Consider the following 15,923-nt stretch of genomic DNA (forward strand, 5'->3'; position numbering starts at 1 on the left):
GCTGTAAGATTGCAAATGATCAGAAATTCCATAAGTCTAGGAATTATGGAAAATTACTGGAGTGTCTTCACAAACGTGTATTTAGATGATCTAGAAGCATTTTATTCAGTTACTTTTGCCACAGGTGTATTCTGTGGATAAAGTTAGCCTCATAGGACCATAGAATAGTTAGGGTTGGAAAGGACCTTAAAATGACTTCAGAATATTATTCTCCAGCCTTGGCTCCTGTGAGGTTGAAGGGTATGACCCTTTAACCGCTCCTGAGCATGTAAAGGGGAAGGATAAGCTAAAGCACTTTGCGTAATTCATATGTAAATGCATTAAGTAAAAGCTGTGGCTCTATGTAATTAAACAGGTGACTGCGTAAAGCAAACAATGACAAACAGCTGTTGTTTTAATTAAAGAAAGAAAAAGATAAATGTCATGTTCATCTGATTATACCAAAGAGGCAGGAGAAGGGCCTAAGACTGGCACAAGTGGTTTGTGTTTTGTTTTCATTACTACTGAGTTAGGAGGAGGATTTAAATAAACGTACTCAGACTGAGGATTGTCTTTTGAATGTTCAGTAGGATACATCCCTCCCTCCCCCCCCCGCCGCAGTTTGCATCTTGCTTTGAGAGGAAATGTCTTTCCATGGTGAATCCCAGGAGCAGGTTCACAAATGTGCCAAGGAGCCTTTGGTCTATTACTTGCCCAGTGCTGCCTGCCTCTGCCTCTGTGTTGGGGCAGCTGTAGCAAAGTGAGGCCCATCAGTTAACTTGGGGTGGTTTCCACGCTAGATACTGTATGTTGCAGGAGTTAAGCAAAGCAAAACACAAAACCAAAACCTGAACAAAGCCTAGAAAGCAGGAATGCATTGTCTCATAAGTCAAAGGTGCTTTGTGTTTCACTATCTAGTTGAAGCAATATTGTCTGCATGTAATGTTTCATTATATGTACATAAAGATATAAATCTAAAAGAGAGACTGTGGTTATTTACTTCCCATTTACTGTTGTAGGTCTTTCATTATGAAAGTTCTTGTTTGCCCCAGGGAACTGTAATTTTAAATTCTTTGCCAAATCTTCCCATGGTGTGGGGGAATTAATTTGTAGCTTTATCATTTTAATGGCTGTTGTGCTCTAATGCATCATCAAAATGGCTTTACTCCGTATCTGACGATGAAGCCTTTTAAATAAATACTTAAAAGTGGATTTTAATTGATACAAATTTAGTAAAAATATCTGAAAATGTATTCAGAATATACAAACCTAATGTACATGCAGAAATAGCTGTCAGCCAGTTGTCATCATTTTAAAGGGCTTATTATATTGTCTATACATATCCATCTTGGGAGAAGAGACATCTGTGCATGTGGAGTTTGATTTCCTGCAAAGAATGAAAAGCACATTATCACAAAAGGTGACATTTATAATGGATTATGCAGCCTGTTATGAACTCAAGACTGAAATGTAGCACGAAGCAGGAGTGTGTGACGCTGGCATTACAGTTTTGTCACAGGCCATTATCACTGGCACTGTTGCATTTCTGTCTGTGTGGAAAGAAAACAAGCTGGAGAGGTTTGATTTAAATAACAGTACTGAGAAGTACATAGTCATACTGAGGGAGTGGTTATCAGAGGTTTCTAAAGGTAAGGACAAGCAAGTGCTTTAATACACTCTCCAGTTCTCTTAATGTCTCTCCAGAATTATGCCTTGGGGTAGCTGTGAACTGGAGTGGGTCCTTTCCAGCTCTGTCTGTGGCCCGTTTTATTGCTCTTTTCAAGTAGTGGGCCTTGAGAAATACCAGTAGCATCCCCATCAGAGATGGCTATTTACAAGTCAAATTAGGGGTATAAGCAAAGCTTTGGATGAGGCTAGTGGACATTTTCACTTTTTGCTGTGTCTGTTCAGTAGCACAGAGAGGCAGTGCTGGCCTTTCACAGAGCTGGGTGAGACAGTGCAGGATTTAAGGGCCTTACAGGCTTATCAGTGTCTCATAGGCTTCTCTGCCTGACAAAACAGTCTGTGCAGCTTTCCAACCTGAGCAGGATTTGGGACCACGCATGGAGCTGAGCCTGAACCTGTAATCCTGGCTGGACTGAGCTGGTTTGGCACAGCCTTGCTGAGTGACTTTATCTTTGGAGTTAATCTGTAACGCAGAATAGCTCTGGCTGTGAATAAAACAAAGTTGATTTTATTTCAATTTCCATTGAACTGATGAAATTTGAAGCTGTTTCCAGAACTTAACATCCATTCTTTTCCTTTGCCACCTAAAATAATTCTTTCTAAATATTTCTCAACTGCAATATTGTACCCTTGATTTGATGTACATGGCCATGCAAATGGTTGTATGTTTGAATGTTCTGCGTTGGTATTTGACAAAGACTTGAGGGGGTGTTGTTTGCTCAAGTCACAGTCATTGTACATCATGTTTCAGTTATGCCTCTTAGTTCTCTAAGAATGAAGTTGGGAGGTGGCACTGCTGCGGGTACTCCTGCATTCCTGCATCAGGGGATTTTCATGTGGTATCTCAAGTAAAAGAGGAAGACCAGTCTTTTAAGACCTGAGATCCAAGTTTTGGGCTGGTGCAATGACATTTTAAACTAAATATTTACACTTGATTTCAGTCAGTTCCCATTAGGGAATTGAAAGATGAAACACCCTGACTTTATTGCAGATGGCTTAGCTGGCTTTCAGGTTTCAGTGTTGCTTTTCATTCAGTTATCTCTGTTCAGGTAGTGCAAATGGTTGCAGGTTCTGTTTCCCACTTGCTGGATCGAGGTATAAATCTGTCAACTGCTCTGACTTGGTGAGATCTTTAACTCAGGAAACGAAGTGAAATTTCTAAACAAAAAAGTTCTGAGCTATCCAGCAACAGAAGTGAGACAACTTGAAGTTGTTTCCCAAGTGCAGAAAATCATGTTGAGCTGTGCCAGCAAAGACCTATGTATACATGCTGTTTAAGCTTCTAAAGTTTCTCTTGACTGCATCATTTTGGAAGGGTCTGCTTTAGCAACTCAGCTGTCAAAGAGGGAATGACAAGCCACTGGAAGTGGTCACCTTTCCAGCTGGCATAGTGCTTCCAGAAGAGGCTTTGCGTCTGTCCTTTGGGAGGCAGACTTAAAAATGTTTGAAGCTTTGTCAAACTCTAATGTGAAGAACATCAACTGAAACATGGTGCGAGATTACTGATCCAGGTCAACAACTGCAAAAATTGCTCTGCATGTATAAGGACATCAGAACAAGGGGGAACAACTTTAACCTGCCGGAGGGGAGATTGAGATGAGCTCTCTTAGTCAGACGCTCTTCCCTGTGAGGGTGCTGAGGCGCTGGCACAGGGTGCCCAGAGAAGCTGTGGCTGCCCCATCCCCATCCCTGGCAGTGTTCAAGGCCAGGTTGGACACAGGGGCTTGGAGCAAGCTGCTCTAGTGGAAGGTGTCCCTGCCTGTGGCAGGAGGTTGGAACAGGATGAGCTTTAAGGTCCCTTCTGACACAAACCAGTCTGGGATTCTATGATGCTCTGGGTGGATTTTCATTAATGGGTCTCATGAAATCAGGTGGGGAGTTGGAAGTGAAGCATCCTCATAAGTAAGGACAAGTGACCAGGATTTCACTCAGGAGCACAAAAAGTGCTATCCAAAATTGCAAAGAGGTAATGACAGAGCATGTCATTGTTACTTCCGTTAACAACAGAAATATTAATGCATTCACCTTACCTAAAACATAATTTTTTCATTTCCTCCTCTTGTTTGTGTCTGAAGGTTTTCAGGCCGTAGCCTTTTGGCTGCTATTTTGAAGAAGAGTAGCAGTGGTGTTTAGACTCTCTGTTTCTCACAAAGGCTGTATTTGCTTATGGGAGCTAAATGCTGATTCACATGGAGTGCAAGGACTTTGATTTTGACAAAACCTGTATTTTGCAGAACAGTATTATTTTTGGGAGCAGTTAAAACTTGCATAAACAAAGGTGGTCTTTGTACTGGCAAAGTTTTCTTGCTACTTCTCCTCTCTCCCCACCCTTCTCCCCCCCCCCCCCCCCCCCCCCATCCCATTCACTGCTTAAGTTATTGCTGCAGCTAGAAAGATCTTTGTTGCTTTCAGATTCTGTCACCTGCGTAACAAAACAGCGATTGAGTTGTATCATTTCTGAGCCTTCAGAAATGTTAACAGATGTGCCTGTTCTTGAAAGCCAAAGAAGATGCCGTGTGAAGGGAAAAACTAAACTAGCTGTTTAGTTTTAGAAGCTAAGAAAGACTAAATGTAGATGGTAGGATAAAAGCAGGAATGTCTTTTTATCTTAAAGTTTCTTAAAACTGAAAACTGGTTTTTGTGTTCCAAAGCTACTTGAACTATGTGGGTTGATTTGGCAGGAAGCTTGGTCTGCATGATATATGCTGATATAGCTGTAGTTAATGGGAGTACGTAATCGGGGTGTGTGTCACGCTTGTACATAACTTTCACTGATGCATTTGTGCTTGGCCTTTGCTCAAGGGCAGAGATGTGCTGAAAATCTCACATAATAAAGGTGTGATTTCAGAAGTCACTTCAAATGATACCAAGATATTTGTAAGCTTTAGGTTGCACATTAAGAAAAACTACTTGCACAGGAGGATGGTGGAGCAGTGGAGCAGGTTAGTCAGAGATATACAATCTTCTCCCAGGGAGGTTTCCAGGTCAGCATCCATCTAGCATTGCAAGTAGCTCTCCTTGAAAGGGTAGGTTGGACTGTATGACCTTCAGAGAGAGATCCCTTCTGCTTCAATGAGTCTAAAAAGATGCTGCCGAACATACTTCTGCGGGATAATATTGTGAGAATAAGCTTGCCTTGGAGTTCCTGTTCTACTGGGACACTGAAATAGTTAGTAAATGTGAATTCAGTCATGTATAAAATAAGTATGTTTTCACTGTGTCAAGGTGAAAGAGCAAATGGTTTTCCCTTGGGACTGGCTGTACTATAACCCACAAATGACTAACCTTCAGGAGTCCTGAGATTAACTTCCGTGGATTTCTGACAGGGCTTGGCAGAGTGCAGGGTAGTTATGGAGGTTCTTTTCAGTCAGAGAAGCAGCACAGCTTGAGCACAGATAATGTGAAACGTTTTGAAGGAGAGACTTTAGATTAGATTTTAGGCAGAAGCTGTTCCCTCTGAAAGGTGCAGAGGCACTGGCACAGGGTGCCCAGAGAAGCTGTGGCTGCCCCATCCCCTGGCAGTGTTCAAGGCCAGGTTGGACACAGGGGCTTGGAGCAAGCTGCTCTAGTGGAAGGTGTCCCTGCCTGTGGCAGGGGTTGGAACAGGATGAGCTTTAAGGTCCCTTCCAACCCAAACCATTCTGTGATTCTATGAAAATCAAGATTACTAGGAAGGACATGTACCTTTTGAGGAGGGAGGCAAGTCTTTCCTAGGAAATTATGCTGGACTTGTGCATTCCATAGTGCTTTTGAAAGTATGATGACAAGGTCAATAGTCCTGTGTGCCTTTTCAAATAATTTGCAAATTGCTGAATGCTTGACCCTTGAGATTTAGTTCTTTTTTTTTAATCTGCTTCTTTTTCTCTCTCTATATGTATATACTTTTGAAGTCCATGCAGCAGTTAGATGTCATTGTAGTGAACTCCTGGGCCTTCTGCCAAGCATTCAGTATTGTCAGGATGGTGGATAAAGTACAAAGAAAAATGCTTCTTTGTTTGCTTGTAAAACCTTACAAGTAACATGTAGCCTTAGAAGTAAGATGCCACTTACTAAAGTAACATGAAAACCAGGCTGACCCTCACTTTATGCAGGTAGTTAGAATGTAGAGTTTACTTTGACATGGAAGATCTGCAAATGTCCCTGAATTAATAAGAAAGTCTGAGCTAGACTTTTTGCTAGACTTTGGCACAGAGGTGTCTGTTTAGCATTGTAGAACAGTATAACAGTGTAACTGTTAAGTGAAGATCAGCCTTTTCTGAAGCACTAAATTGAACAAAAATGGCCTGAAATTTCAGCAGCTCACCATTATCATTGCATTGATCCTGTAGTTATATTGGCATGTTTGGCAGAGCCTTGTTCCTGTGCACTCCAGAATATGGTTTCCACAAATGTTCCTGTCCTTTTAAAAAAGAACAATAAGAATTGTGTGTTTTTAAAAGTTTTTCTACCCTAACTTGACATTCATTTGATGCAAATGTGGTAAGATACAGGAGGTAGTTGGAAGGGAACTAAACATTATGTTTTGGCATAGGATATTCTATGGGCAAACTGATTGACCATTTCCCAGGTTAAATTGTGTGCAAATGTGATTTCACTGTATTGAAAAATACCCCAAAATACGGACAGTCATTTGCAAATCTGACTTGAGGTGGAGGAATGCCACATGCCTTCTTGTACTATTTCCTTTTTGTGTTTTTTGCTATATACATTGCACTGCAAGAGCAGAGCAGTGAAGCTGTGGTGTTCTTCCCCTGCGTTTTACAGATGTTTGTAAATAACTTTGAATGGAGACTGTTGTGCTTTAATAAAAATTGAAAATCACCAGAAGTGAGTTTGTTCTCCCTGTAGAAAAATAAAATGTAGAAGAAAGGAATTCAGATTGTTTGTTCTCATGTAATTGCTTCTTTTTATTAATTCACTTTCTCTTTTTCTTCCAAGTTTGTGCTGAAGCTTTCAATCCAGATGAAGAGGAAGAAGACACAGAACAAAAGGTAAGAATGAATTGCATCGTGCATGCTTCTCCCTGCAGTTTGACAGCAGATGTCTGTACATCACCCTTTCACTACGACTTGTGCGTGGCATGCTGACACTGACAATGTGACATTGCTCTGAAATTTAGGGCCACTTTGGCTCATGCACATATTTACTCACTGTAGCTTTAATATAGTTTCACTTCAGAGGACTCAAGAGCTGTGCTTAAGCCTACCTTTAAAATGTTGGATATTTTCCTTTCTTAATTGTCTTAAAGGCTCATTGAGGCAATTCCTAGAGCATCGATCGATGCTGTTGTAAAGAATTAGTTAAGCTTGACCACAGCTGTTTCTTCATGGGTGCTTAAAATTCCTCCTATGCTTATTATTGCCCTGTCAGAGCAGTTCTGCCTGGGAAGGAGAAATGCTTCACTGAAATATTTTGAAGTTGTCTCCAGCTGTTCTTTTGTTGGTTTTAAAAGCTGGGAATTTCTAGGAATTGCAAGTCCACATATTGGAATTGTATTTCTTTATGTGAGTAAATTCTGTAGCCTAGCTGGTGAGAGTTCACGTTTTCCTCTCTGGACTTCTGGTGTTCCTTTTCCAGATTCCATTTCAAGGATGCTTACGCTTCTGCAATGAAAATCTAAGTCTAATTTAATTTCTCTTAAAAAGAAGGTATTTAATACATAAGATGCTATAAAAATAAAAAGAGAAGATTATGAGTGTGTCTGATCATCCAAATGTTTTTAAACTTGGATGCATTTATTCCATCAAAAGTCTTCATTTTCCAGACTGCTGATTTTCTTTTAAAACAAGGATCTGAGCTCTACTTAACTTTCAATTAATTTTTAGATAACCCTACTGATGTAACTTGTTCTGGAATCCTTGTTATTCCAGAAATATAGTTGATGCAATGAATGTGAGGTAATAAATATTTTTATCTATATGATTTCATAATTAGCTGCCAATAAAACACATCTAAACATTCTTACAGCATAATGAGTGTTGGTTCCTTTAACCTGATGAGATGTTTATAATTGGAAAGAAGTAGGAAAAAAAAAAATCTCTCAAACAGCAAAGCTTTTATTAAAGTCATTTTGTTGGGGAAACAACTCTAGGTGCTTCTTAAGTAACTTCTGTTATTAGATGGGCTGAGATATATACGTATCATAAATCATGCAAACTATCTGCATGGTAACAATAAACATATTGGGATTAAAATAGCCAGAGTTTAGGAAGAAAGTTGTTTCCTTTTCCTCTGTTCCAAATGCTCACACCTTGACTGTATCTGTGGGTGGCTTAGAAGGGAAAGGGAAGGAAAAGGCATCCTTCTTTCTTGTCTGTCTTGACTGTTATCTTCCATGTGTTAGTTGTCAGAATAATACATACATACATATTTACATGTATAAAATGCATAAATGCTGTTTATGCAAACAACACAGGAGCTGTATACTTTTATACTGTTGAATTATGTTCTGCATTTTCCCTCTGAAGTGCAGGTTCAGTCAGTAATCATATTTCTTGGTTGTCATGACATTTGTTTTACTTTTCTTTTAAAGATAGTTCATCCAAAAACTGATGAACAGCGATGCCGACTGCAGGAAGCATGTAAAGATATCCTTCTCTTCAAAAACCTCGATCAGGTAATTCTATTCTTAACTGGAGTCGATGGTTTGTAGATACAGGTAATAGCATGACCTAACAGTCCAGACACTTGTTTGCACTGTGATAGTTCATGAATCATTAACTATAGGCAGGCTGGGCTGGGGCATATGTTTGGAGATGAGCAACCAGTGAACAATCTAAACACGATCAGGGGGCTGGAACACCTCCTGTATGAAGATAGGCTGATAAAGCTGGGGCTTTCAGCCTGGAGAAGAGAAGGCTGCGTGGAGACCTCATAGCAGCCTTCCAGTATCTGAAGGGGCCCTGTAGGGATGCTGAGGAGGGACTCTTCATTAGGGACTGTAGTGATAGGACAAGGAGTAACAGGTTAAAACTTAAATGGGGGAAGTTTAGATTGGATATAAGGAAGAAATTCTTTACTGTGAGGGTGGTGAGGCACTGGAATGGGTTGCCCAGGGAAGTTGTGAATGCTCCATCCCTGGCAGTGTTCAAGGCCAGGTTGCACAGAGCCTTGGGTGAGATGGTTTAGTGTGAGATGTCCCTGCCCATGGCAGGGGGGGTTGGAACCTGATGATCTTAAGGTCCTTTCCAACCCTAACTATTCTATGATTCTATGTCAAGTTGTCAGTTACCATCATTTTCAGATTCCTCTTGAGAATTCCATTTTGTTTTTCTTCCTGTTAGAGAAAAGGTTTTTGGGTTTGTTCTGGTTTTGATTCTTTTGCTTATCTTTCAATGAGATGTTATCTTTTCTTGGGTACCATTTCACCTGATTTCATTTTTCCTAGGAAATAGCTCATAATTTTATGGGTGATTTAAAAAGGAAATCACACAGTTGTGATATTGAATGTTACGTATTTGCATGATTTCAGATTGTTGCACCATTTCCTGAAATGCCAATATGTCTGTAAACTTTCTGTAAATGAATGTAAATTAATGTTTTTAGGTTGCTCCTGTTCTTACTGATTTTTATTGCTGAAGTTGGTTATTAATTACTCATTGCCTCAGCACTGCGTTTTAATGATGGTTGTTGCTTGCACTTTGAAATTTTAATTGGTAAGAATCTTTTAATGAGGACCGTAGGTCAGGAACAGACGTTTGGAGATCTCTAATCCAGCCTCAGAGAGGCTGTAAGATAAATGCATCTCACCTCGGGTCTGGTGTTTCCACGAAAACAGAACTGTCGGGTTTCCAAGAAAACTACTGCAGGTTGGGGAAAATAAAAGCTCTAAGAGCAGTGCTGGGTCCTGGAGATTCCTGGGTTTGAATCATTAGCTTTGCCTCTGTGTAATGCAAAAGAGCGGATGCATTAGCTTACGGCTTGAAAAGTGCTGCTCAGTTTTCCTTGAAAACCAGGAAGTTCTCCAGTTCTTGGTTGCTGTACAGACCCCAAGAGCTCAAATAATTTCAGACTGTCACAGCGTTTTTACCCTGAGATTTGGAGTATCTCCAATGATAAACTTGATTTATGTGTCAATATACAGTGCTAGGGGAGTAGGTGACTTCTCTCCTGCTATGATGTATCATGCTCTGTATGATATATCATGCGTAGGCTCCACAATGTCTTATCTGTAGAATCCTAGTTACAACTGAATTTTGTACTGGGTGAGAGCAGTGACTGTTGCCCCAGATTTAAACCAGGAGGGTTTTTTTACACTTCAGAAATCTGATGAAGCTTGTCCTTTTGATGACAGAAGAGCCCAATGTTTTATTTACTTAAAATGAGTCTTTTCCTGTTTATCCTCCAAATAAAACATTATTGAGTTACAGTGTTTTTAAAAAGCTTTTTAGAATCTGCATTGCTTGTTTCCTGACAACTGTTAAAATGCATGCTGTGAAATAGGTGGTTAAAATAAATGGCTTTCATGCAATAATTGTTTAGCTTAAATATCAGGAGAGTTTTTAAAGCCAAGAAACCAGGATTCTAGTGAAGATATTTTCAATATAGTGGTGCCTGCTGAGGCTGAAATGATTATTCTGAATTTAGAGTGTAGTAAATACTTCAAGTATACCTAGCAGCATAAAGACTAGTTTTAATGTTCATGCAGTATGTTTTTGGAAACTCAGCTGTGATATTCATCTTCAACTTTGAAATGCAATGAAAGTCTATTGTTAATGGACTTTGGAATAATGAAGATGGTAAAGCAGGTCAGCATTGAGGCAAGGTACTTACATGGCATTGTTTCTCTTGGCTTTCCCTGCCTGTGTTGCCTACAAAACACGTTTAATCATGGCTCATCAGAGAAACCCAGCCTGAGTCTGGTGCAGACCAACACTATCCCATTTTCTGTATGTGCTCCCCATCTGCACCTGTCTGATCTCGTCTTGTGCTGGGATTGCAGGTTCCCTAATATGCAGACTATGCAGGGACATAACTCTGTACAGAGTCTTGTTCACTACAGTCCTGATCATGATGGAGGCTCTTCAGTGATGACAGTACATATAAGTGACTCATAAATCATGGTGCAGTTTCTAGTCATACATATAATGAAATATATGTACTGTAGACATAAATCAGCATGTTTCCATTGCAGAGAAGCTGTGTCAGATTATACCAAAAGAGCTTTCTGTACATGTGCGCTTTGGCACTGAAATGGTATGCGTAGGTTAAGCCATTTGGACCTGAATTTGAGATAATGGTTCTTCTGTAACGGAAGTATCAATGTTTGCATTATTGAACTTACATTAATCAGCTGGAAACACATGAGGTGTTAGTGGCAATCAACATTAATATCAATATTACTTGTATTACCCTACCGTAAACACAGTGCGATGTGTGTTGCACTTCACTATCCAGATCAAGTCACATGAACTCGCCCGTGTCGAGCAATAATGCTAAGGTCCATTTCCTGAAGGTTTTCAAAATGTATTTTTTTTTTTTTCTTTTCTCCTGCTCTTTGTGTTATAGGAGCAGCTGTCTCAGGTCCTTGATGCCATGTTTGAGAGGAAGGTGGCACCTCAGGAACATGTGATTGACCAAGGTGATGATGGAGACAACTTCTATGTCATTGAGCGGTAAGCAGCTGTGACTTTGAAATGTGGAGTTTGTTTCTTTTCAGTTTCTTAGAAATGGCAGGGACAGTTTCTGAAAGAAACTGGCTTTTTGCAGTCATTGCCTTTTACTTTGATCTTTCCATTTTCCCCTTTAGGCCCACACTGACTTTTGGATCATTTTCCCAGGCACAATCAAATTTGACAGAGGTGGACATTTCAAACCTGCTAGGTTTTAATACATTGTATGTAGTTGCATAAAAATTCAAATACCGCTTTCTCTGAGGAATGGTGGTAGCGTCAGCTTGCCAATGATTTGTTCAGTTTAGCTTTTGTACTCATCAGCAAATGCATAGCTTAAAACCAAACATATGCTTGCTGAGGAAACTTAGAGGGGGGGGGGAAAAGAGGCTTATAGAAGGTGGAAGCAAAGATGGGCGGTCTGGGAAGAATACAGGAATGTTGTCCAGGAAGCTAGGGACCAGGTCAGGAAAGCTAAGGGCCAGTAAGAACTGAGTCTGGCAAGGGATGTGAAAGATAACAGGAAGGCCTTCTATAGGTATGTAGCAAATAAAGATGGATTAGGGACAACGTGGGCCCTCCAGAAGCTACGGGGAGAACTGGCTACCCTGGATTTGGAGAAGGCTGAGGTTCTGAATGACTTCTTTGCCTCAGTCTTCACTGGCAAATGCTCTGACCGCACCACTCAGGTCTTGGAAGGCAGATGCAGGGGCTGTGTGAATGAAGACCCTAAGCTCACTGTAGGAGAGGATCAGATTCGAGACCATCTTAAGAACCTGAACGTGCACAAGTCCATGGGGCCTGATGAAATCCATCCACAGGTCCTGAAGGAGCAGGTGAATGAAGTTGCTAAGCCATTGTCCATCATATTTGAAAGATCATGGCAGTCAGGATGATAAGGGGACTGGAGCACCTCCCCTATGAAGATAGGCTGAGAAAGTTGGGGCTGTTCAGCCTGGAGAAGAGAAGGCTGCGTGGAGACCTCATAGCAGCCTTCCAGTATCTGAAGGGGGCCTATAGGGATGCTGGGGATGGACTGTTTGTTAGGGACTGTAGTGGTAGGACAAGGGGTAACGGGTTAAAACAAGGGGAAGTTTAGATTGGATATAAGGAAGAAATTCTTTACTGTGAGGGTGGTGAGCCACTGGAATGGGTTGCCCAGGGAAGTTGTGAATGCTCCATCCCTGGCAGTGTTCAAGGCTCGAACAGACATGGTTTAGTGTAAGGTGTCCCTGCCCATGGCAGGGTGTTGGAACTTGATAATCTTAAGGTCCTTTCCAACCCTAATTGTTCTGTGATTCTGTATTACACTATTCTGTGTTCTATGTTATATGCCGTCTGTAGACACTGTGTCTTTACTGAAGGAAGGAGGGTGAAGAGCCGCAATAGAAATCTCTGGGGAAGGAGAATACAGGACATTAGAATCCACGGCAGAGGCTATCATGAAATAACCTGGACTTTGTCCAGTTAGTTTTAATTACTGACTTCAGAGAGACCTGTGGTTAGTTTGCTTCTGTTTGTTATGGGATATGTACTTGCAGAGTTTAAGGTGCCATTTTGCAATTTCTTGCATTTCTTGCCATCTCAAATGGATTCTGACCATATGTCCATTCCGCTGTCCTCTACCATACCATCCATTAGCATGAACCAGTGTTCCATTCCTCCACTCTGTGTTGCCAAAAGAATGTGGCAGAAAGTCTATGTTGGGTGTTACTGAGTAGTAACAGCAGAGCAGCCTTTGCTGTAAGCATTGACTCTGCTGTAACTTTTATGTCAGCTATTCAGTTATTAGAAAGAATTCTACAGTTATGAATTTTCCCTTCTGGTGCTTCCTTCACCTCCCACCCCCTCATTTTTTCATGCAAAAGAATAGCAGGATACTGGTGCTTATGGAAAGGTAAATACTTCCAGTTGCTTACAAGTACAAATTCATAAGACTGGCTCTTTTAAGGCATCAGAAGCATGTCTTGTTACCTTAAAATAAGTCATGAACGCCTAAATATCCATGAGGATTAGTTTCTTCCTGTCTGAATGAACAGTGACTTTGTGTTGTGTGTGTAACTCTTTAGCTTCTTGTCTACATAGAAAAGCAGGCTTTCTGGCACAGATCTCTTTTTTCCAAAGTCTTTTGCTGTAATACTTCCTCACCAGACCCCTTCATCCGAGGATCTTTGACTATGTGCAAAGGGACAGCAGGGAGGACAGATGCAACTTGAGGATGCAGCAGCTATTTAGTGTTTACTCCATGGAAGGGAGAGCTGGGACAAATGTGCTGCATGGCTTAACATTAGTATGCTCATCACTGCTGAGGAGGCACCTGATGAGTCTCTGCTGATTGAGCACTCATCAGGCAGGAGGGGCAGTGTTGGTCTCTGGTGCTTCTTGGAACAGACTGATCCACAGTTTTGCTGAGTTGCCTTTTTTTTTTTCTTGGGGTTTTATATTTTTTCATGTCAGTATTTTTCTTGAGTCCTTGAGCTCCTAACAATTGCCATCTCACTAGTTACACTTGGGGCTGTGTCTTTATATTCTTATCTTGCTGGGCTTTAGCTCACAGACTGTCTCACAGCTCAGTAACACTTACTGCAATAAATCTGAGCCAAGGTCACCCAGTGGTGCCTCAGCAATTTAGTCCTTGGGGCACAGACAGCTCAATGCTTGGCTGAAGCTTACATGGCTGTAGTTGTTTGGAAATAAATGGCACTGGTAAGTGACTTTCAGGCTGAGGGATGGGAAGAGGTTGTTGGGTTTGCTTGAAGTGCTCACAGATGGCTCGTCTAGATCGAAAAAAACTCTGAAGATTGTTGCCTCTGGTGCCCCTCAGAGAATCGTTAAGTAGATTTTGAGCATTAGAAGAATCAGCAAAACTTTTCCATCAACACTAACCCTTATTTAGTTTACTATTAGCATGCTGTTTGGTTTCTTTCTCTGTCTCCTAGGTGTGAGTAAGCAGTAGAGTGTAAAAAGTATCTGGTAAGGATGCTATTTAGTCTTCCTGTGCCCAGCTTCCTCCTTTAGCTTTCTGGGTGACAGAGAGAGACTACATTTCTTGGATCATCTGACATGTCTGAATCTGGCCCACCTGCTATTGATCCAATAACCAAAGTTTCCTCTGGATCTCAGAGGCTTTAATGCAAAAAGCTCTCAAGTCATTGTGCAAAGCTTCCTCACTTTGATGTGTTTTAATTCTTTGATTCATGTGATGTCAACTTTAGGGGATCACCTACAAATGAAGCTGGCATAAAGCTGTCCTGTGGTATGTTTTTTGTTTTTAGCTGCAGCAAGTGTTCTCAGAGGTAACTAACAACCCCAGGGCTGTCAACTCTTCAAGTTTGAGCACTGCATGCTGTAACCTGCCTTCTTCAGCAGTCACACCTCAATGAAAATGGTGATAAAATTCCTCAACTAGCTTTAAATCCTTCAGCTTGAGGATCAGTATGTGCTGCTCATAAGAAGACTGGTCAGTTTGCACTGCAAAACTCAGTATCTCAGGGATATAAAGAAAGCCCCTTCTTCTGATCCCTGTGCTTTTATGGCATCACTGTTACGCATACAAGAGCTAGATCTAGCATGTGCATATGCAGATACAAGCTACAATTGCATCTTGGGTTGTGATATAGATGTACCCTTAAGATGGAGTTGAGACAAAGCATAGGAGCAGGTGAGGAGTTGGATTGAGTGTGCCCCAGTGGTACTGCAGCAGTGCTGTCACTGAGAAAATGGGCATAAACGGAGCTGAGTCACTCTGGAGAGGCCTCACTGCGTAACACACATGCTGTAAAAGGACAAATACTGTTAAAAACAATGGAACTACCTATCATGTTGTAAGAACAATTACAATAGTAATGTCAAAATACTATGCAGAAGAAACAAAGTGGATCCTGCCCAGCTCTGTGAGGAGTAAAATGCTTTTGAAAGAGAGAATTATTGTGAAAACAGTGTAGATAGAAGCAGCCTGGTATCAGGCAATTGGAAAGCTCACTAAAGCATGTTCCATCTCACTTAGCAATAAGAGGGCCATTTGTGTAGCAGCAAAAAGCTGGTTTTATCATTTGTACTGAAATGTTGTCTAATAAAGAACATCTATGCCATTGTTTTCTAGAGGGTCGTATGATATCGTTGTAGCAAAAGATGACCAGTCGCGCTGTGTAGGCTGCTATGATAATCACGGCAGTTTTGGGGAGCTGGCCTTGATGTACAACACTCCTAGAGCTGCCACCATTATTGCCACCACAGAAGGAGCCCTCTGGGGACTGGTAAGGAAAGAAGATTGCTCTCATATGCACAGTATTTTAAACACTTAACTTGCTGTGTCCACTGCTTCTTTTGGTATGGCTTGTTGTGCTAATAGCTCTTTCATCATGATCTGTTATCTCACCTTCTGACATAAGAGATCCACTGTGCAAATCTTCTTGACCACCTTTACAGAACAACTTGTTTATAAAAACTCTATCACTAGTTTTATCTGTCCCTCTGATTAGTTTGCATTTGCTATAATTGTGACTTTTGTTTAGGGGGCAGGAAAAAGCTGGTTTTATTTTCACCCTGCAGAGGACAGTGAAGACTTAATGCACATATGTTATGGGAGGGAGAAAAAATATCTAAAGGACATTCTTTATTCTCAGCTCACCTTCCTACCATTTTAAG

General features: G+C 41.0%; 1 protein-coding gene across 1 annotated transcript in view; it reads left to right on the forward strand.

Moving 5' to 3' along the window:
- The window catches only part of PRKAR2A (protein kinase cAMP-dependent type II regulatory subunit alpha), a 58,522-nt gene that overhangs the window by 32,104 nt on the left and 10,495 nt on the right, over window positions 1–15,923 (forward strand). Inside the window, exons 3-6 of the mRNA XM_061472847.1 lie at window positions 6,604–6,656; window positions 8,198–8,281; window positions 11,173–11,279; window positions 15,379–15,532. Of these exons, the coding sequence (XP_061328831.1) occupies window positions 6,604–6,656; window positions 8,198–8,281; window positions 11,173–11,279; window positions 15,379–15,532 (398 nt within the window). The remainder of the gene's footprint in view (window positions 1–6,603; window positions 6,657–8,197; window positions 8,282–11,172; window positions 11,280–15,378; window positions 15,533–15,923) is intronic.

This window comes from Pezoporus flaviventris, unplaced genomic scaffold (assembly GCF_033815535.1).
Source record: "Pezoporus flaviventris isolate CSIRO_AGI_PZ_B2104156 unplaced genomic scaffold, CSIRO_AGI_Pfla_v1 ptg000073l, whole genome shotgun sequence".
Classification (NCBI taxonomy): domain Eukaryota; kingdom Metazoa; phylum Chordata; class Aves; order Psittaciformes; family Psittacidae; genus Pezoporus; species Pezoporus flaviventris.